Here is an 18,187-nt window from a genome sequence, read left to right as displayed (position 1 = left end):
CATCCCCTAAGCAAATACTTAGGACCTCCTAACTGTGATTTGAAGAGTTGGATTTCCTTCCTTACAGGGAAAAAAAAATCCTCTGATTTGGTTATTTTACAGGGTTTGCTTGGTCAGCACAGTTCTTGTAAAATCTGAGCTTAGTCTTTTCTGCCTTCAACATCATGCATTTATATCGCTGCACTCCAACCTCAAAAACAGGCTCGAAATTGGTCCTGGGTACTCACTCTAAACCTGTTCAAATGAAAGCCATCCCCATGCCCTGAAGGGGAACCACGTACATTACCTGTCGAAACCCTGCAGCAGGGTTTCCTGGAGGAAAAGAACGCTGGAGGAGGCCAGCCTTGGAGATCCTTCTCTGTCATGCGGTCTGAATTTGTCTCAGAGGTGTGCATCCAACAGCTCCACCAGGCTCCCTGGAGATCCCAATGGGGTAGCACAGGGAAGGCTGGGCCTGGCAGCTCCTTACCCCAGCATATGGCACCAGCCTCTCTTGTGCTGCAGCTACTGTCCGTGATTCAGTGCCTGGAGGGGAGAGGGGCTTTGAGTGCAAGGGGCGGCTGCTGGCGCTGACTTTCAGGGAGAACTGCCTTCTGGCTGCACCACCACCACAGAGCAGGAAGGGGTATTAGTTCCCTGGCACAGTTCTTTTCTCACCCAACTCCTTTTCTGCTGGAGAAGCAACTCACCTTACCCCAAAACCAGAGTGGGAACGCAGAACCACACGTCAGAGATAATTGGGCTCCCCTGAGAAAGGACCGGGATGGAGCAGAAGGAAGACACAGAACTTTTCTTTTGCCTCTTCCCCTGTGGCTTAAGTCACTTCCTGAAGCTGGCACAAGGCTCAGGTAGCCAAAGGCTTCAGAAAGGGAGGACCCAGGTGAGAACCGGGCAGGTATGGTGCAGAGGAAAACCTCATGGCAGAACTTCTCCTCAAAGCCTCTTTGCAACAAAGCAGATGGGCAAGGAAAAAAGAAGAAAAAAAAAAAAAGGAGGGTTTGCACTGATGCCAGCTTTGTGCTTTTGTGCCACACATCTAGTTCTGTCCCTCAGCTGCAACAAGCTGCAGAATCCACGGTAACAAATCTGTGGTTCTTCATGTTATAAAGAAAACCTGAAAAGCTTTCCAAGTGAGTAGTGAGCCGAACAGAGAGGTTAACGCAGGGCTATATCTGGTGATGTATCTGAGCAGCTAGCTCCATACTATATTGAGATTTTTGTTTGTTTCTTAAGCATTGACAATAGTTCTTGACACACACTGTCTCTTTCAAACCATTCTCTTTTTGACGCTTTGACTATTCAAAATAGAGTACTGAAGTAGCGTAAATGAGAGTTACAAAGAAGTCCTGAACTCCCAATCAATTAGTGGGAATTGAACTTGCAAGACTGCATTCTATGAAGATTTTTTCCTACATTCATAACAATTTTCGTGTTAGAATTGTTGAAATTATTAAAAAATTTATTGACAGTAGCAATAAACAAAAATATTTTTCTGAACAAAAATTACAGCAGAAAACAGGTTTAAGTCATTTTTGACAAGCTAACTGTATAAATGGTTATACAAGCAGGAAGTCAAGGTCACATTTAGAAGTATCCACACTTAATTCAGGAGATGTCATGTCTTATTAGATCACCAAAATAAGCAGTTATTGTCTTCAGTTTGTTATTGAGAAAATTTTGTTCTATTTCAACTTTCCCTCCTGGCCCTGCTAAGGAAGCAACCTAAAAACAAAGAATGAAAAGCAATCAATCAATGCACAGGAAAAAAGGTAAAACAAAACTTTCATTCATATAAAACACCATCTAAAGCACATCTCTGCTGTGTTAATGCTGGTGACAATATTTCTCGTCATCTAACACCTCTAGTCTTTTCTCTGTGTCATTATTCACTCACAGAAGTGGTTAGTGGCTTTGTGACTCAAAATCCACCCCCCTCCCCACTCCCAAGCCATGAAAGTAACAGGACTTCAGAACCAAGATAAATAACCATTGTTTCACGCCCTGCTCAAAAGCCAGAGATGTTACACTCTGGTTTACTGGATAGCTGCATTTGAGAGACCTTGCTGCTTGCCTGTAACAGTCGTGGCAAAAAGAAAGCTGTAAATTGTGCCATGAAGGCGTCAAAATGCAAGTTGCTTTTTTTTTTTCGGGGGGGGGGGGGAAGGGGAAACTTGTGAAAACGAGTCTTAAAACCAGGAAACAAAGGTTGCACTGAAAAGGGCAGTGTGAAAAAACAATACAGGATGAAGAGAAAGGTCACAAAAAACAGTTAAAGATTTTTTTTGTTGCCGTTGCTACTGTGTGCATTTGAACCTCAAACTGTGTTTAGGTAAAGCTGCTGGCAGCTGACTCAGGGCTGTGGAATGCTGCAGGTAGACAGAGCCCGGCAGGACATGCTGCACCAGCGAGGAYGACATCAATACACAGCCCATGCTTGCAATCAACGGAGGGAGAATTTCACTGGTTATGTTCTGTTGACTGCACCCGGCGAACACCTTTAGTGCTTAAAGATTAGAGAGGACAATAGCAAGGGAAATTCATTGCAACAGACTTTTTATTTTGGCCTGGAGACCACAAGATTCTGTCCTCTTCTGTTCATATTGACAATGTCTCGTAGAACCGCTGTGATGGATGACAACCATCAGACTATAGATTTCTTACGATTACAGACTGCATGGATAGAAGGAAGAGAACACCAAAATTCCCCTTTGACTTCTTTTTTTCTTCAGCAGCCCCAAATGCTGCTCCCGGGACAAGCAGACCAGGAGGACGGGTGCTGATGGGGGTTCCCTGCTCTACAGGCAGTTCTGCTCAGTGCTGCAGTTTTCCTGACCACTGCAAGCTTGGGAGACCAGGCTTATTTCATGGAACAGCCTCTGTTTCTGCATACCACACAGATGCAAATTGTTTCTACGCAGTCAAAAACTGATCAAGGTCCACAAACCTGCAGTAAATTTTAACTGATCTTTAAACCAAGAAGTCCATGATATTACCAGCTAAAATTTAAAGTATAGCTTGCATTATTAACACTTGTAAACTCCTCTGAGACTCTACCCTGTAGCATGGTTTTATATATAAATATGTTGAACTTCCTCTATTTTACTGTAAGTAAAAAACCAGCCTATCACTGAGAGGAAATAACAGATTAATCTAGATTATACTTTGAACCTTTATTGACTCGCCCAGAAAACTACCACACTTATCTAAAACAGGTGTTTACTTTTTTTTTTCTTAATATTTGCAGACAAAAACAAAGGCATGAGCAGTTTCTTCATCCTTCAATTTAATGCTAATAAGAAAAAATCTCTATGTTCTTGTCAAAAAGGAACCTGCCACTTAAGTAAAAAAGCAGAAGCTGGCTGATTTATAAATAGCACAAGAATCTGAAATTGGCAAGTGATCAGGAATGTTAATTTTATGACTTATCTTTTCTTACTTGAAATTCTAAAAGCTGTTAACATTGCAGGGCAATTCATATTTAAAAAAAGACATTAATTTTGTACTTTTTGTTTATTACAAACAAAAGCTGGAATGACCATTTCAAAAAGCATTAAACAAACAAATATAGCTATAAAATATAGGGTAAGTCTTCTAAAATATTGATTGGATTAGTCAATTTAATATAACAATACTGAAATTACTTTGTTGGGGTTATGTATCCCCAGATTTTAGGACACAGTTTGTAGCACTAAAAGCATGTCTAAGTACAACTAATGCATTCATATTAAACAACTATTTACTAAATTTTTCTCTTTGAAGACCAAATACAGTAACAACTGATATGTTGCTCCTTCTCTTCTAAGAGGGGGCATTTACTGATGGACAGCTGAGAAGTCACATGCACTATACCTAGTTTTAAAGGCTCAAAGTATTAAACCCAGGATAATGAAGACTAATTTCAAATGACTACTAAAAATATTTGAAAACCTAAATGTGACAAAATCTAATGTGTATATAGGCATAAATTTCATAGGGAAATTAAGATTCAGTACAAAAATCTCAGGATTCCAGAATGCCATGAACTATATCACATTTTCTTCAAATCTCATTAACTCATTAGCTCAATGCTAATTTCTCAGCTTCTCATGTTAATGGCAGGTCCAGAGAAACAGACTGAGCTCAGTAAGAAGGTGCTGCCCACTCAAATGGAACAGCCAACATTCAGAGGAAAAAATTACAAATAATTTGCGGAAGTCTTCATTCGTAAATTATTGGAGGTTGCAAATTTAATTATGCACAAGTTGCCAGCCTGCGAGTTTTCCTCAGAGAGTTCAGTGAACCCTGACAGCTTAACAAGGAAAAACTGCTTTACAAAAAACTTATATACTGAATTGGTGGGGGGACGCCTTCTAAAAATAACAAGCAGATTTTTTGACAATGTTTTGAAAAAACAAAGGTGCTTATCTATTTTTAGAAATATCAACACACATCTCCCATTCTTAAAGTGAATTACAAGGAGGAGTATGGAAAGACTTCTGAATTTATTAAAAAATTGAAATGGACTAATGCAAAATTTATTTTTCATTTTTCTTTCCCATGCTGATCTTAAAGCTAGGGAATTCTTAACCCCACCCAGACACTCACCAGACTGCTTTGTTAAATTCCAGCCAGTGGATTCAGCACACTTTAATCCTCTAAAGTGCAAGCAAGACCCAGAACAGCACCTGCTTTGATGCCTTGAAGCACATCCTCAGGGTGTAAATCCCACGTATAACTGTACTGAGAAGCAGGCAACGGTGCTCCAGCTGTCCCTCTCTAGGCCTGGTGCCCACCTCCAGTCGTGCATCCTGCCTGGAAAGTGTCCAGCCTGAGGCAGGTCTGACCTCGGCTCACCTCTAACAGCAATAAGCCTGCACATACACAACACTTCAAAGGCTCAAGGCCACTGCACGTTACTCTCTGCATAAGAAAAACAGATCTAGACAAACAATGATCACTGTTGATGTTCTCCCTCCATCCTCATTCTGGTTTATTCTTTGAGCTGAAATCCTCCTCCTCAGGGAGGAGTGGAGGGACTGTGAAAGTCTTTTCAGCCAAGCTTAATCTTGGTGCACCCAGTTCACCTAAGCCAGTCTTCTCTGCAAAACCTTCCTGGCCTCTTCCTTACCCTCTCTGAAAATCTGCAGATAAGCCCCCACTGCCATCAACTTGCCTTTCTTGTTCTGCTCAGTAATTCTGAACTTTCCACACTCCTCCCTGTGGAGAGGTAAAGGAAGCAACTTCAGTTAATACCTCTGACATTTCTCACCTGGTTGGTTAATTCTTAAATTCAGTGACTATTAATAGAATTAGTCTACAGCTACGGAAACAGTCGCAGAACATTAAGAATCCAGACAACAAGTTTGATATTAAGTTTAGTAAAGGGGTTATCAGAAAAGAAATACGAAAAGGCAAATGAGCATGGAAGACTATTTCAGAAGCACAAGTTGCTTAGAGTGCAAATTTACTTTATATTGTTCAGGTATAATATTGAACAGAATTTTCTCACTGATGCTGTTCTCCCCCTTCCCTCCCCTGCCCCCTGAAAGTTTTCTGGGGTACAAGAAATAAGCTTTTTGTCTAATTAGCCAGTCACACAATGACTGTAACTCATGCCATCGTAACTTATGTCACTTTATCCAATACTAGTAAAACCAGAAAAAAAAAAACAACCTAAAGTTTAGGAGAAAAAAATCCTAACTCACTTAAAAACGATAGTATTTTTTAGACCGACCATGGTAAAATCTAGAACACTCATGCTCTCAGGCAACATTTTTGCAAATGTGCAGGTCTGGTGAATAATGTCACTACCACAGCAGTGCTAGCTTTGACAGGCTATAATATTTTTAAAACTTGAGTTGAGCAAGCTAAAATTCAGTATTCAAGCACTATGAGCTTTAGGAAGATTTAAATCCAGAACTGTTACTCTGACTTAGTGTATCGGATGGTGGTGGAGGAGTTATGCCATCTTTATTTTTACTCAAAGACAGAGAACACACGCAAGTTTAAGATTGGCTGCTTAAAAACTGAAGTTATTAATACGATAGTTGCAGCTGAAGCTTATACAATTATGTTCAGTTAAGAAAACAATCTGCAAAATATATCTACCCATAACCTTTACCTGTCAACTCCTGTAATACCCAAGCATCTTACAAATAAAACCAAATTAATTCAAGACTATCTCCTGGCCTCTTACTTCCTGCTTTGCTTGTTTTTATATAAATGTGACATTGCTTAGAAGTTCATATTTCGCTAGGTCTCCAGCCATGAACCTCATCTAAAAATCACAGCTAAATGAAAGGGGCCAGCAGTAGTATTACACGCCAGCCTTCCACAACATTCCTGAAGTAAAAATGGCTTCCATACATATTTTTGTTAAATTGATCTCTCTGGCATGGTTTTCTGTATCTGCAGCAATACCAGTCGAAAAAACAAACAAAACCCTGAATAAACAGAAACCCATGTTTTGCCCATCTTTACACTGTCTTCATTAACTTACATCTAGGCGCTAAGGTTTTAGACAGAACAAGGCCTTTGTTTTTAACTGCCTTCTCTCAAAACTATTAAGATAAATGGGAACAAAGGCAAGAAAAGAAAGCACTTGTATTATGCGTGTTCTTATGACTTCAGGGTCAAAAGCATTTGGCTAGGCAAATTAATTATGGGATAAGCAAATTATTCTAAGCATTAGACAAAGAACAAAAGATAGTGCATTTCTTATGGCAAGGTTTGGAACACAAAACAGATTCATGAGACCAACATTTAGAATATCAAAAGTTCTAGCAAGGATGAAGTGCATTCCACTAAGTTAAAAACAACTATCACACCAAAAAAAAGCCCCCCAAACCTATGCAACTTGATCAACTTGTGCAAATAGTAAATGTATACACAAAGTTATAAATACAGAAGCAGGAAGAAGTCTGGAAAGTGACAGGTTTAAAAAATATTTATTAACTGTGCACAGAAACTAACTGTAAAAATTTTGTCATCCCTCTACCATGCTTCAGTTTTTAAAAACACAGTGTCTTGAGTGAATAAAATTCAGTCTGGAAGGTTTTCCTAGCAAGAACTGTTTTACATACCTATACAAAACCAATAGGACCGCTGATAGGCCAGCACATGATTAATGGACTTACTACTGGCTGATAAAAATTAAATCACATGTTAATTTGAGAGATGTTTATAATTTACATTACTTTCTTGGTTTATGTAGTTCTAGTCAACTAGTAGAAATCATGTGGGAGAATATCATAAATACCATAAATAATATTAGAGGATTTTAGAACAGAACACAGAACAGTATATGCCTGTGAACAACTTGCTAGTGCAGAACACTTATAACTTGTCACTGAACCTTCCACAAATCCGCGAAATGTAGCACTATATCCACCACACAGCTGCTTGCACACTGTGTACCCTCCCAGTGCAACTGCTGTTGCATCTGCAAGTAATACAGTCCAGGTCTCCTCTTTATGAGGCCACACTCTGTACAAGCTGTATCAGCTCCTCTTTTCTAGCAAGTTTCAAAGCTATTTTTGAAGTCTGCTCTTTTATCCTTCAGAGTGATGCAGTCATTGAAAATGTAGATTGAAGTGCTACAGTCTTATGTTTGGGAAGAAAAAAAAACACCCCACATACCTAACCTTTACTCAAAGTTAAAGGACAGAATAGGATTTTTCTTTCCACTGGCTTAAGTTAAAACCCTTGAGGTTTTCTCTGAAGTTTTAAGGACAGGAGAAAACTCCTCCTGCAGATATTGAGCAGTAAGTTATCTGCAGCCACCTAAAACCCCACCAACCTGACAACATTATGCCTGTCATGCTGTTCTACTTGTTATTTCAAGCACAAGTATCTTTGGCCTGTCAGTTCTACATAGTTACAATTAACGTGGGCAGCAATAAACAATTAACAGTTCTCCTAGCAGTAAAAATTGTGTTAGCAATTTACTCACTTTAATGTTTTAGGAAGTACAAAACTTTGCATATGGTCTGATGAAGAAGCAATACTTAAAAATGATTAAAAGAAAGCAAAATATTATCCTTTGAAATATATTACCAAAAAAGCAGCATTACTCCTCTTCCTCTGTTACATTACACTACTGTAAGGTCCAAAAATAGCCAACATGAAGAATGAGGAAATTTTGCAGAAGGTTTAGTAACAACTCTAACAGGAAAAGGCATTCTTTTAAACTAAAAAAATAATTTCTGCTTATGAAACAGGAATTATATTAACATTGCATTGTGAAATAGACTCAAAGTTTGTAGAAGGGCTTTTATTTTTTTTAAGTCATTCCATTATTGAAAATTTTTTTGACACTTACTTTGTTTAAATAAGCCTTTCCTGATACCCTCTATCAACATGAAGTGTAAAAACTTCATAGCAAATTTACAACATCCATGATGCGACTTCACAACACTGTGGCTATTACCCTCAAAGCAGAGCCACAGTGCTGTATCCCTTCCAGGGAGAGTGCATATATATTACAGCTTCAATTGATCTAAATAGAGAAGGGCTTCTGGATACTGGCAGATGTGTTTCTGGACCTGTACTGTTTTTCTTTTGTCACAGGCTGGATATCGGGCAGACCAAAACTTTTCTCTAACCCAATAAGGTAGCTCTCAAGTTGAACAAAAATCAGGCATTTTACTCTCAGAACCATCCAGATTTAGCAAAGGCACTAGTATTCTGTCTTAACAGTAGGTCAATATTATTCTACTCGATTTACTTTCATTGCTATAAGGGTCATAAAGATTGAAATGCTATCTGGAATTCAGCCTCAATTATCCTGCTGCTTTTATATATTAACAAGCTACCCAAATTAAACCTTTTGCATAAATGTATATTCTAGATGTTAAATATACAACATTTCCAGCAACTAAAAATGAAAGATATAAAAATAACCCCATGGTGTGTGTACACACACGCACACACATATATACACATTATATATATAAAAAATATGAAATTGACTTTCGCTAAGATAGAAAAATCTGTTTCTGAAATTAAATCACTATCTGCAAATTCGTGCAATTTGACTGTCTTAAAAGAATTTTGAAGAAGTTTAGCATAATCAGTTAGACTGAAAACATTATCCAAGGAGTCAGTTATCCTTGGTCAGGCTAGAGTTGGGCTAAACCCCAATTCCCCAGTCTTCTCCAGTAACCTGTCTCTCAAACTTGGCTAGGCTGGTCTGAATTGCTGATCAGTCTCACCAATGTATCAGGTCATCAACATAGTAGGCTCATCAGTTTATTAGGGAGAGCCATTATACAGCCTAATTCCATTCTAACAAGTAGCGACAGAAGAAATACCTTAATGATAGCATTCACGTGGTTTGCAGTAAGTCAGGTGCATCACTACATTAATATGTGAGCATTTAGGAGCATGTGTTTTGGCATCTTGGGTAACAGAGCATACCTCCTGCAACAAGGTGAAAAGAAGCTATCCACCATTATGAAGAGGCTACTACAACAACACAAAAGCGAGGTTCCTCCTTTGCTGCAAATATTAAAAGATACAAAAGGTAGAGAAAACAGGCCAACTGAGAACACAGGACTCCCACTAGGGGAGGGGTGATCCCTGAGGGGTGTACACGTTTCTCACTCTGTGCAACGGGACAGAGTACAGCTTGCTAACCACAGACTATTAATATTTAAACGGTCAGTCTCAATGACCTTGCTTCTCAGACACTCATGGAGGTCTTGGTCACATTTTGCTGAAGTATTAAGACCCAAATGTAGGATCTCCTGGAGAAATCTCTTTTCTTTCCCTTGATCTGGCAGACAGGAACCAGCTGAGAAGAGCAAAGATGCTGGGGAAGGTTCAATACCCCTGTCTTCAGGTTCCCTGCTGCCAGCAGAATCAAACAAAAGCAGAGCAGGAGGAGGAGATTTTCAGAATTTTGCCAAAGGGCGCATATTCTTTAACACTCTAATTTTTAAGTAATATCAGCTTAAATTAACATCACTAATTCCTCTTATAGAAAGCAAGAGCCTTTTTCAACTATCCAAGTATTTTTCAAATTTCCACTAGACTTCATGTTACTAGGACATATTTTTGGTTTAAATATGCAAATCTATTTGACACAGTGATCTCTAATTCTTTTGTACTTCTAAGGAACTCCAAGTAGGTCAAATCTTTTTTTTTTTTTTTTTTTAAATACCACCGGCAAATAAAAGTGTAGCTCTCCCTAGAACTACCTTTTTTTTTTTTTTTTTTTTTAAGGAATGTGAAAAAGGTTAAAGAAGACTCAGATGCAAAGACGCAGCAAAGGGATTGATATCAACAAGGATGTCACACATAGTCAAGCTTTTATGCACCTCATAACAAAACTATGTATTTTTACGTATCTATATAATGGTTCCTGATTATTCCTTGACTAGAAAGAATGTTTTATACAAGACTGATTTGACCTAAAACTAGACCTATATATTACAAATTCTGTAACAAGTATATGATTATGAGCAAAGAGATTCCATGCAATTAAGGGAAATGTTTCAGATTTCTTGTAAATGTACCAACTGTATTTCTATTGGTTTGCTGATCCCTCTTGAGGCAGAAGTATGAAAGTTCTTTTTCCTCTTAAGCTCAGAAAATTTCAGTGCAAGTAAGGACCTATCTTCTCTCTACAAGACTAACTCTACACACAAAAAGGTCATAATAAGCACTGATTTTGTAATAAAATCATGTGGAACAATGTTGTTTGTCTTGCCCAACAATAAAGCAATGAACAGAGTCCTCAGAACCACTGAGATCAAGGTTAGCTACTACCTGCTTTCATACTAGCATTTTCCAACAAGACGGCTATTCCATGTTAGCTATCCAACTGTAAAAACAAGCATGTTTCTTCCACTAAACTTGCACCACCTTAACTAAAGGCTAAACAGTATTTTTACTGTAAGGTTGCTTCTAACTGCTGGGCATTTATTTCTATTTGAGCTAGATAGTCATTGGTCGGACAAGCAAGCTCACACTGATACACTGGCTTACAGTCAGTATAAGTGCCTTCCTGGAGGCTTGCAATGGCAATTAAATCAGCTTCTAAATCAGTTTTAATTGACAAGCACACCTTGTTTGTAGAGCCAAAGCCAGTCAGTGAGAAGCAAAATACTTAAGTTGTAACCATTGCCACCTTACACATTAAGTGTACTAGACTGCCTGTCCTGGGGGCTAAGTTATCTATGAAAGCCTTACATACGTGCATGCATACACCAACAGAAAATTTTTAAGGACACTGAAGAGTCTTACATGCCTAAGCAATGTTCTCAACAATCAATCATAAAAACAAGTTTCTTTGCAAATTTAAGGCATCAGATAATCTGTTCATCAAACATTGCCTTATCTAAGTCATTCAGTTTCCAGGTGTTAATCTCCTCCAAAAATGTTTTAAGATTTACTTAAAAATTTTATAGGCCCCTAGTATTTATGGACTACCTTCACAAGCATAGCTACATTATGCTACACACTAGCAGTGGTGTTCGTGGATCTTTGCGAAGCAGGTTGTTCAAGTAGTAGAAGCGACCCTATCAGATCCATGGGAAAAGTAAGATGGATTAGATCTGGGGCAAAACCATGAGTAAAATGAGAACTGCCCACATTAACCAGTAAGGAACTTCAATATGAAATCTTCATTTTGAGATTCACAGCCCTGAAATTTTAGTGGCAGTAAATTCAGAAACTCCATTCTTAAACACAGCCAGAGACGACAGCAGTCAAACGCATGACCTTTTGCAGTCTCCTATTGACCAGAGCACCCCCTAGGGATTTGGGTAGGTAATGTTCGATCCACCTCTATTCGAGCAGGATCAAGTCTACATCTCCCCGCACAGCATCCTAAACAGCAGGCTTGATTCATGCTCACTCTCACATCATCTATCCTTAGTTCCTTTTTTCTTTATACTGGCACAGTTTCTAGAAAGAGGCATAAGGAGTTGCCTTTTTGTCAAGGGAACAGTCTATAGCCTGAAGGATTGAACTGAACTCAGGCCTCCAGCTATGTGCTTTAACAACTGAGTTATGATCGCAAAGGCATGTTTTTGAGTGACAGCAGTTGGCAATCAGTGTGAAGCCAAACTGTGGATGTACATCGAGGAATATTCAGAGCGCACCAGGAATATTCAGAGACAACTGGATCGGGATCCAGGGGAGACAAGACACCTAGCTCCCAGCCACGTACAGGTGCTGAGCTGTTCAGGACTGACAAGACCAAGATATTTCTGGGCATATGCTGAAGGGAACCCTTGAGGGGAGCTGGAAGATTTCAGCAACACACCAAAGGAGAGGAAGCATTTGTACGAAGAGGTGCAGGCCTGTGGATTGTACTCTTAGATGCTTTTGTGGGAACATAGGTGAAATTTAGATGCCTTTGTCCACTTGTAAATCTAGTGCCAAGTGCTTGTGAGCAGAGCAGAAGCCTGGTAAGCTGGTTCTTCATTGTGGGAATGAAACGCTTGATAAAATGCAATGGTTAGAAGTTGAAACTAGACAAACTGCCTAAAGTTAAGGTCCCTATTCAGAGATTCATAAACCATTTTGACTTTTCACCAGCTTGAAACATAAAATGCAGCTGAATCATCACCTGCTGAACAAAAGGTGCTGTGCACAGAGCATGCACATACTGTGCTAATACATAGGCCATGTGAATTTTAGCCAGTTTCTCAAGTCAGCTGTTTGCCACAGTCCACCCTGCAGATCAGATGTGGCCTGAGACCTCATCTGCTCTAGGTTAGACAGAGCTTTTGGAAAAGCAGGAAATAATTTGGGGAAGTTCTGTGGTCTGCATAATCTACAAGACATAATTAACATAGAAAATATGCAGAGGAAACTAAACCAGACACTTAGGGAAGTGTAATAGTCATCTAACTACTTCCAAAAAAAAAAAAAGTATTTGACTGGAATATTTAATTTCAGTCAGTACCGAAATGACTGCAATTGACATTCCACTTCAATAAGCTTGACAACCAAGCATGCATAGTACTTCAACAAAAATTTCTAATAAAAACCATACACTAGTGAAATAAACTGTGTGTTTATGAAGTCAGTGATAAATCTAACTCATCTAACCACTTCAACACAAGCAGTTCATACGTAACTACATACCTGTGTAGATAGCATCAATACCATTTCTATCAGCATGACATGTGTCTCTTGTTTGAGAATCTACTGATCTACTAATCAAAATGGTATTTCAGACCATATAGTGATTATCTGCAGCTTGTCCATAAACTGAAAGCCATGAAGATTTAGGACTCTGCACTTTATCATAAGGTAAGAGCTGGTTAAAACAAATTATTTCTTTTTTTCTTTTACAATAATATACCTGTCTGATACACACTCAGAAATATACTGGCTTTGGACCTTCTGTACCTTCAAGTTGTTGCTCTGTGAAGGAACAATATCAAAATCATGGAAATAATTCACTACTCCTATTTATAAATATGTCAAAAGTCCTGGAAACATAAACTTTAAAAGAAATATACCCAGTCTTAAATTTGTTCTGGTATCTGTGTTTTGAACCAGCTAAGCTTTTTGTGACTATGAAGTCATTACCAAGTAACACACCTGGTCAATGTCAGCATTCCGAGGTAGGAAATACACAATATTGTTGGTGATCTTCTTGGAAAGCCTGAAAATTTCAAATGTAGAAACCAGTAAAGGAAAAGAACAAAAACAGAAAGCAGAGGGAGAAGTTGTTTTAAATTCATACATTTTGAAAGCACACCTCAAATTTAACGATTAAGCAAATAAGTTCTTTTAGTTAGTCTTCTCAGTGTGCAAGTCAGATAGTGTTCTGTAACGCAGGAATTAATATTGTCCAAACACAGAAACTCTTGTTTGACCATTATTGCCTCAGAAAACTAAAACTAAAAAAAAATAACTATACTATTACTCATGTTGCTAAAAAGAAGGTGATCAGGAGTAGTCAGCATGGCTTCACCAAGGGGAAATCATGCCTAACCAATCTGATAGCCTTCTAGGATGAAATGACTGGCTGGGTAGATGAGGCGAGAGCAGTGGATGTTGTCTACCTTGACTTCAGCAAGGCTTTTGACACTGTCTCCCATAGCATCCTCATAGACAAGCTCAGGAAGTGTGGGTTAGATGAGTGGACAGGGAGGTGGATTGAGAACTGGCTGAATGGCAGAGCTCAGAGAGTTGTGATCAGTGGTGCAGAGTCTAGTTGGAGGCCTGTAGCTAGCGGTGTCCCCCAGGGGTCAGTACTGGGTCCAGTCTTGTTCAACTTCTTCATCAATGACCTGGATGAAGGCACAGAGTGCACCCTCAGCAAGTTTGCTGACGATACAAAACTGGGAGGAGTGGCTGATACACCAGAGGGCTGTGCTGCCATTCAGAGAGACTTGGACAGGCTGGAGAGGTGGGCAGAGAGGAACCTCATGAAGTTCAACAAAGGCAAGTGCAGGGTCCTGCACCTGGGGAGGAATAACCCCATGCACCAGTACAGGTTGGGGGTTGACCTGCTGCAGAGCAGCTCTGCGGAGAAGGACCTGGGAGTGCTGGTGGACACCAAGTTAAGCATGAGGCAGCAATGTGCCCTTGTGGCCAAGAAGGCCAATGGTATCCTGGGGTGCATCAGGAAGAGTGTTGCCAGCAGGTCGAGGGAGGTGATCCTCCCCCTCTACTCAGCCCTGGTGAGGCCACATCTGGAGTACTGCGTCCAGTTCTGGGCTCCCCAGTACAAGAGGGATGTGGCACTACTGGAGCAAGCCCAGCGAAGGGCTACAAAGATGATTAGGGGACTGGAGCATCTCTCTTATGAGGAAAGACTGAGAGAGCTGGGCCTGTTTAGCTTGGAGAAGAGAAGGCTGAGAGGAGATCTTATCAATGTGTACAAGTATGTGAAGGGAGGGTGTCGAGAGGATGGGACCAGACTCTTTTCAGTGGTGCCGAGCGACAGGACACGAGGCAACGGGCACAAACTGAAACACAGATACTTCCATCTTAACATGAGGAAAAACTTTTTCACTGTGAGGGTGACAGAGCACTGGAACAGGTTGCCCAGAGAGGTTGTGGAGTCTCCTTCTCTGGAGATATTCAAAACCCGCCTGGATGCAATCCTGTGCAATGTGCTCTAGGTGACCCTGCTTGAGCAGGGGGGTTGGACTAGATGATCTCCGGAGGTCCCTTCCAACCTCAGTGATTCTGTGATTCTGTGATTTCTTTACACATTGGAAACATGGCTACATTTTAGCCAAAAAGGAAATAACTAAGGTCATTCTGGAAAAAACAGCACTTCATATTTGAAAATAGCATACTAACAACTTCTCAACTGAATGAGAGTTCACCACCACTGTAAATAAATTAGTATTGAATTTTATGCATTAAGTGAAAGGGTTAATATTTTGCTTTCATTTTTCTGTGCTTTCCCAAGTCACAGGCAGGTGTTGTAATTTAAATAGTCTGAAGAAACTATTTTAAACAAAATGTGCCTTTCACAAATCAAGTAAAAATGGAATTAATGACAAATTCATAGCTCATGTAACTATTTTTTGCCTATATATACACCATGTGTCTACATGATGTCAATACTTTTTCATAAAATAACATGGAGTTAAAAACATCACATGCATGAATATTTTAAGTTAAAAAAAACTATTAAAAGTCTTTAAGAGTTTTTTCCCCATTTATGAGTAACTATGATATAGTTTTTAAAGCTAAAAATTACCTAAATTAAAAATTTTTGATTATAATCAACTTCATATAGCTGAGGTCTTGCGGGGGAGAGAGGTTAAACAAATGGGGCATAGCTGCAACTTCAATTGCAGTTAATATCATTCCAAGTCAGCCAGCTGGACATAACAAAGCCAGTGTCAAGACAGGAAGGAGTGACAGAGAGAAAACCCTTCATAAATGACTGAGAATCATGACTATGAAGACATACAAATCAAAGGATATCCATCAGGGCAAATCATAGTTTGAATATCGAAGATTTCAGCAGTGGCATAGTCAGGCCCTCCCCACGGAGGACTGAGAAACACAACATCTGCTTTTATATCAGAAGCCAGCACCATGAAGTCTCCACATATGAATTCTATCTGATCTGCCACACCATACACTTCTGCATTGTTACGTGCGAGACTGAGTTTCTCAGGATCAATATCAATAGCGATCACTGCAAGTGAAAGTGAGAGGAAACACAAAAGTAAGGCGAATTGTGAAGCACAAACTACCTGATTGTCAGATGGATGCTACGCAATTGCCAGAACAAATCTTCAGAACAAAGATGTTCTTGTGTAGCCACCAGATACAGATCACACTGATAATTTGCTTCTGTGTTTGTAGTTTCAACTTTCACAAATCTGTTTTGTCACACAGCAATAGGGATTATTCCAGTTTTGTAACTAACAGAAATCAAGCTACATTTCCTCAGAGGGGAACAAGTTGCCCCCCTGACTCTGCAGAAGCAGAGGTTCCACAAACACTACAATACCATTGCACTTGCAAAACAGCAAGGGGAATAATAGAGCCAAGACTGGGGAGACACAGCTGCTATTGTAAAGCCGGAAAGCAAATTTTTTTCCCTGACATGCTATATTACAGTTTCGGGTGTCATATATCGACTACCATGACAATCCCCCATCTCAGCTAAAGCAGTGGACAGGTAAGGTTGCGTGTCTAAGAGAGGAAGTTCTCCTCTCTTTGATCTTGGCAGAAGCAAAACAATTTAAACTGTTGTCTGGAAACTTACTCTTCCCATTTGTTAAAAGTAAATATTTATCTTGTGGCCTATCACACTGTACTGTAAACTAAGCTAAGAAAATACCCAATACAGCACAAGAGATGTGATACAAGGGCAGCACATCATCACAGAAATATAATCTTGGCCAGCAAATACAAAAAGAGACATGACATTTAGAAAATATTTATAGAATAGATCACAGCCTACCAAATTTAACACACTACAAAATATCATCTGTCTTGCTTAGAAATTACTCAGAAGTGTAAAATGAACTGGTATTTTACCAGAGTGTTTGATGAGCAAAGGAATATCAGGCAGTCAATGCTACAACGTCATGATTCACTGCAGTTCCATTACTGGCAACGGAAACTTAAACTAGGATTAAGTCATCATCTGTATTTGGTTCTGCTGCATCTGCACATTATCCCATTAAGCTATTTTAAGTACTATTCACATGTAATATGTTTTTGAGTATATACATTTAGCATAACTACTGAGAAAATAAGAAACTTTGTGGTGTCACTGCAAGACTGCATTGCTAACAGAACTCAACCTTTACCAGCAATCTTTGGAGCATCCCACAGAGTAGTTACTAAGCCATGTAAAAATAACTCTGACCAGTACAACATATATTTAACCTTACTTAAAACACAAAAGCAGTTTTATAGGTCCATTTTAAAATCATAAAGATCATGTTATGATTCTGATGAAGCAAAAAGGCTTTTGTTGCTTCAGAAGCACTGAAAAAAGGAAAATCAGTGAACAAAATCCATATCCAAATTTTGGGGGAAAAAAGGAAGGGAAAAAAGTGCTGTATACAACACCTACTTACCTCTTTTTGAGGTCAAAGCAAACTGAATAGCATTTCCTCCAACTCCACAAAATGCATCCACTATTATGTCACAGCTGAATGACTGACTGACACGCACTGCAATGTGCTCAGCTATTTTCTCAGGAGTGACAGAAAACCAACCCTCTGCAAAGGAAATGGAAGAAGTGTGTGTTTGCAACTTATTTCAAGGTCACCTACATTAAAACTCCAACCCCTTCCTCCCTCCCTCCTTCCAGCCCCCCACCCCAAAAAAAAACCCCACCACACAGCTGAAGATTGAACATTAATCCCAACAATTTTTGCTTAACACATTTGACCAGGAAACTACAGGCTTTCAAGATGCTCAGCTTTGTTCAATAGAGCAATTTGCCAAGCATACAAAGTCTGAAGTGAACAGATATGCCAGAATTTCAGTGAATGCTTTGTTGAACTATGCGCTGAGGATTCTGGCTTATCAAGGACAAGTCCTCTAAGGCAGCTCTGAAGAACTTTACATATCAGTCACAATTCCACTCTGTAACAAATAAAACCAGAAATATATTGTCCCACACCTGACACCAGCAATGTCTGGTCCACCAGATAATCTACATGTTTATATGGGAGTGTCTGGTCCACCAAATAATCTACAGGTTTATATGGGAGAGTATTGGAAATGAAAGGTTTAAAACAACAACAACAAC

At 39.3% G+C, this 18,187-nt stretch overlaps 1 protein-coding gene across 15 annotated transcripts in view; it reads right to left on the bottom strand.

The window, feature by feature from the left end:
• Positions 1-1,438: 1,438 nt before the first annotated feature.
• The window catches only part of TGS1 (trimethylguanosine synthase 1), a 30,415-nt gene continuing 13,666 nt past the window's right edge, over positions 1,439-18,187 (bottom strand). For 2 of the 15 annotated variants that reach the window (XM_026080488.1, XM_026080479.1), the window contains 5 exons: positions 17,508-17,651; positions 15,878-16,108; positions 13,540-13,603; positions 9,654-9,828; positions 1,439-1,722 (listed from right to left, as the gene is read on the bottom strand). In XM_026080488.1, coding sequence (XP_025936273.1) covers positions 1,606-1,722; positions 9,654-9,828; positions 13,540-13,603; positions 15,878-16,108; positions 17,508-17,651 — 731 coding nt within the window. In that variant the 3' untranslated portion in view covers positions 1,439-1,605. Of the gene's footprint in view, positions 1,723-2,536; positions 2,945-4,584; positions 4,851-5,152; positions 5,197-9,653; positions 9,829-13,187; positions 13,360-13,539; positions 13,619-14,211; positions 14,235-15,877; positions 16,109-17,507; positions 17,652-18,187 lie in introns of those variants that run through there. The other 13 variants (XR_003255878.1, XR_003255879.1, XM_026080476.1 and 10 more) reach the window with 13 other exon arrangements.

The sequence above is a fragment of the Apteryx rowi genome, unplaced genomic scaffold, assembly GCF_003343035.1.
Source record: "Apteryx rowi isolate R43461 unplaced genomic scaffold, aptRow1 scaffold_522, whole genome shotgun sequence".
Lineage (NCBI taxonomy): Eukaryota > Metazoa > Chordata > Aves > Apterygiformes > Apterygidae > Apteryx > Apteryx rowi.
This window is presented reverse-complemented; position numbering and strand designations above follow the sequence as displayed.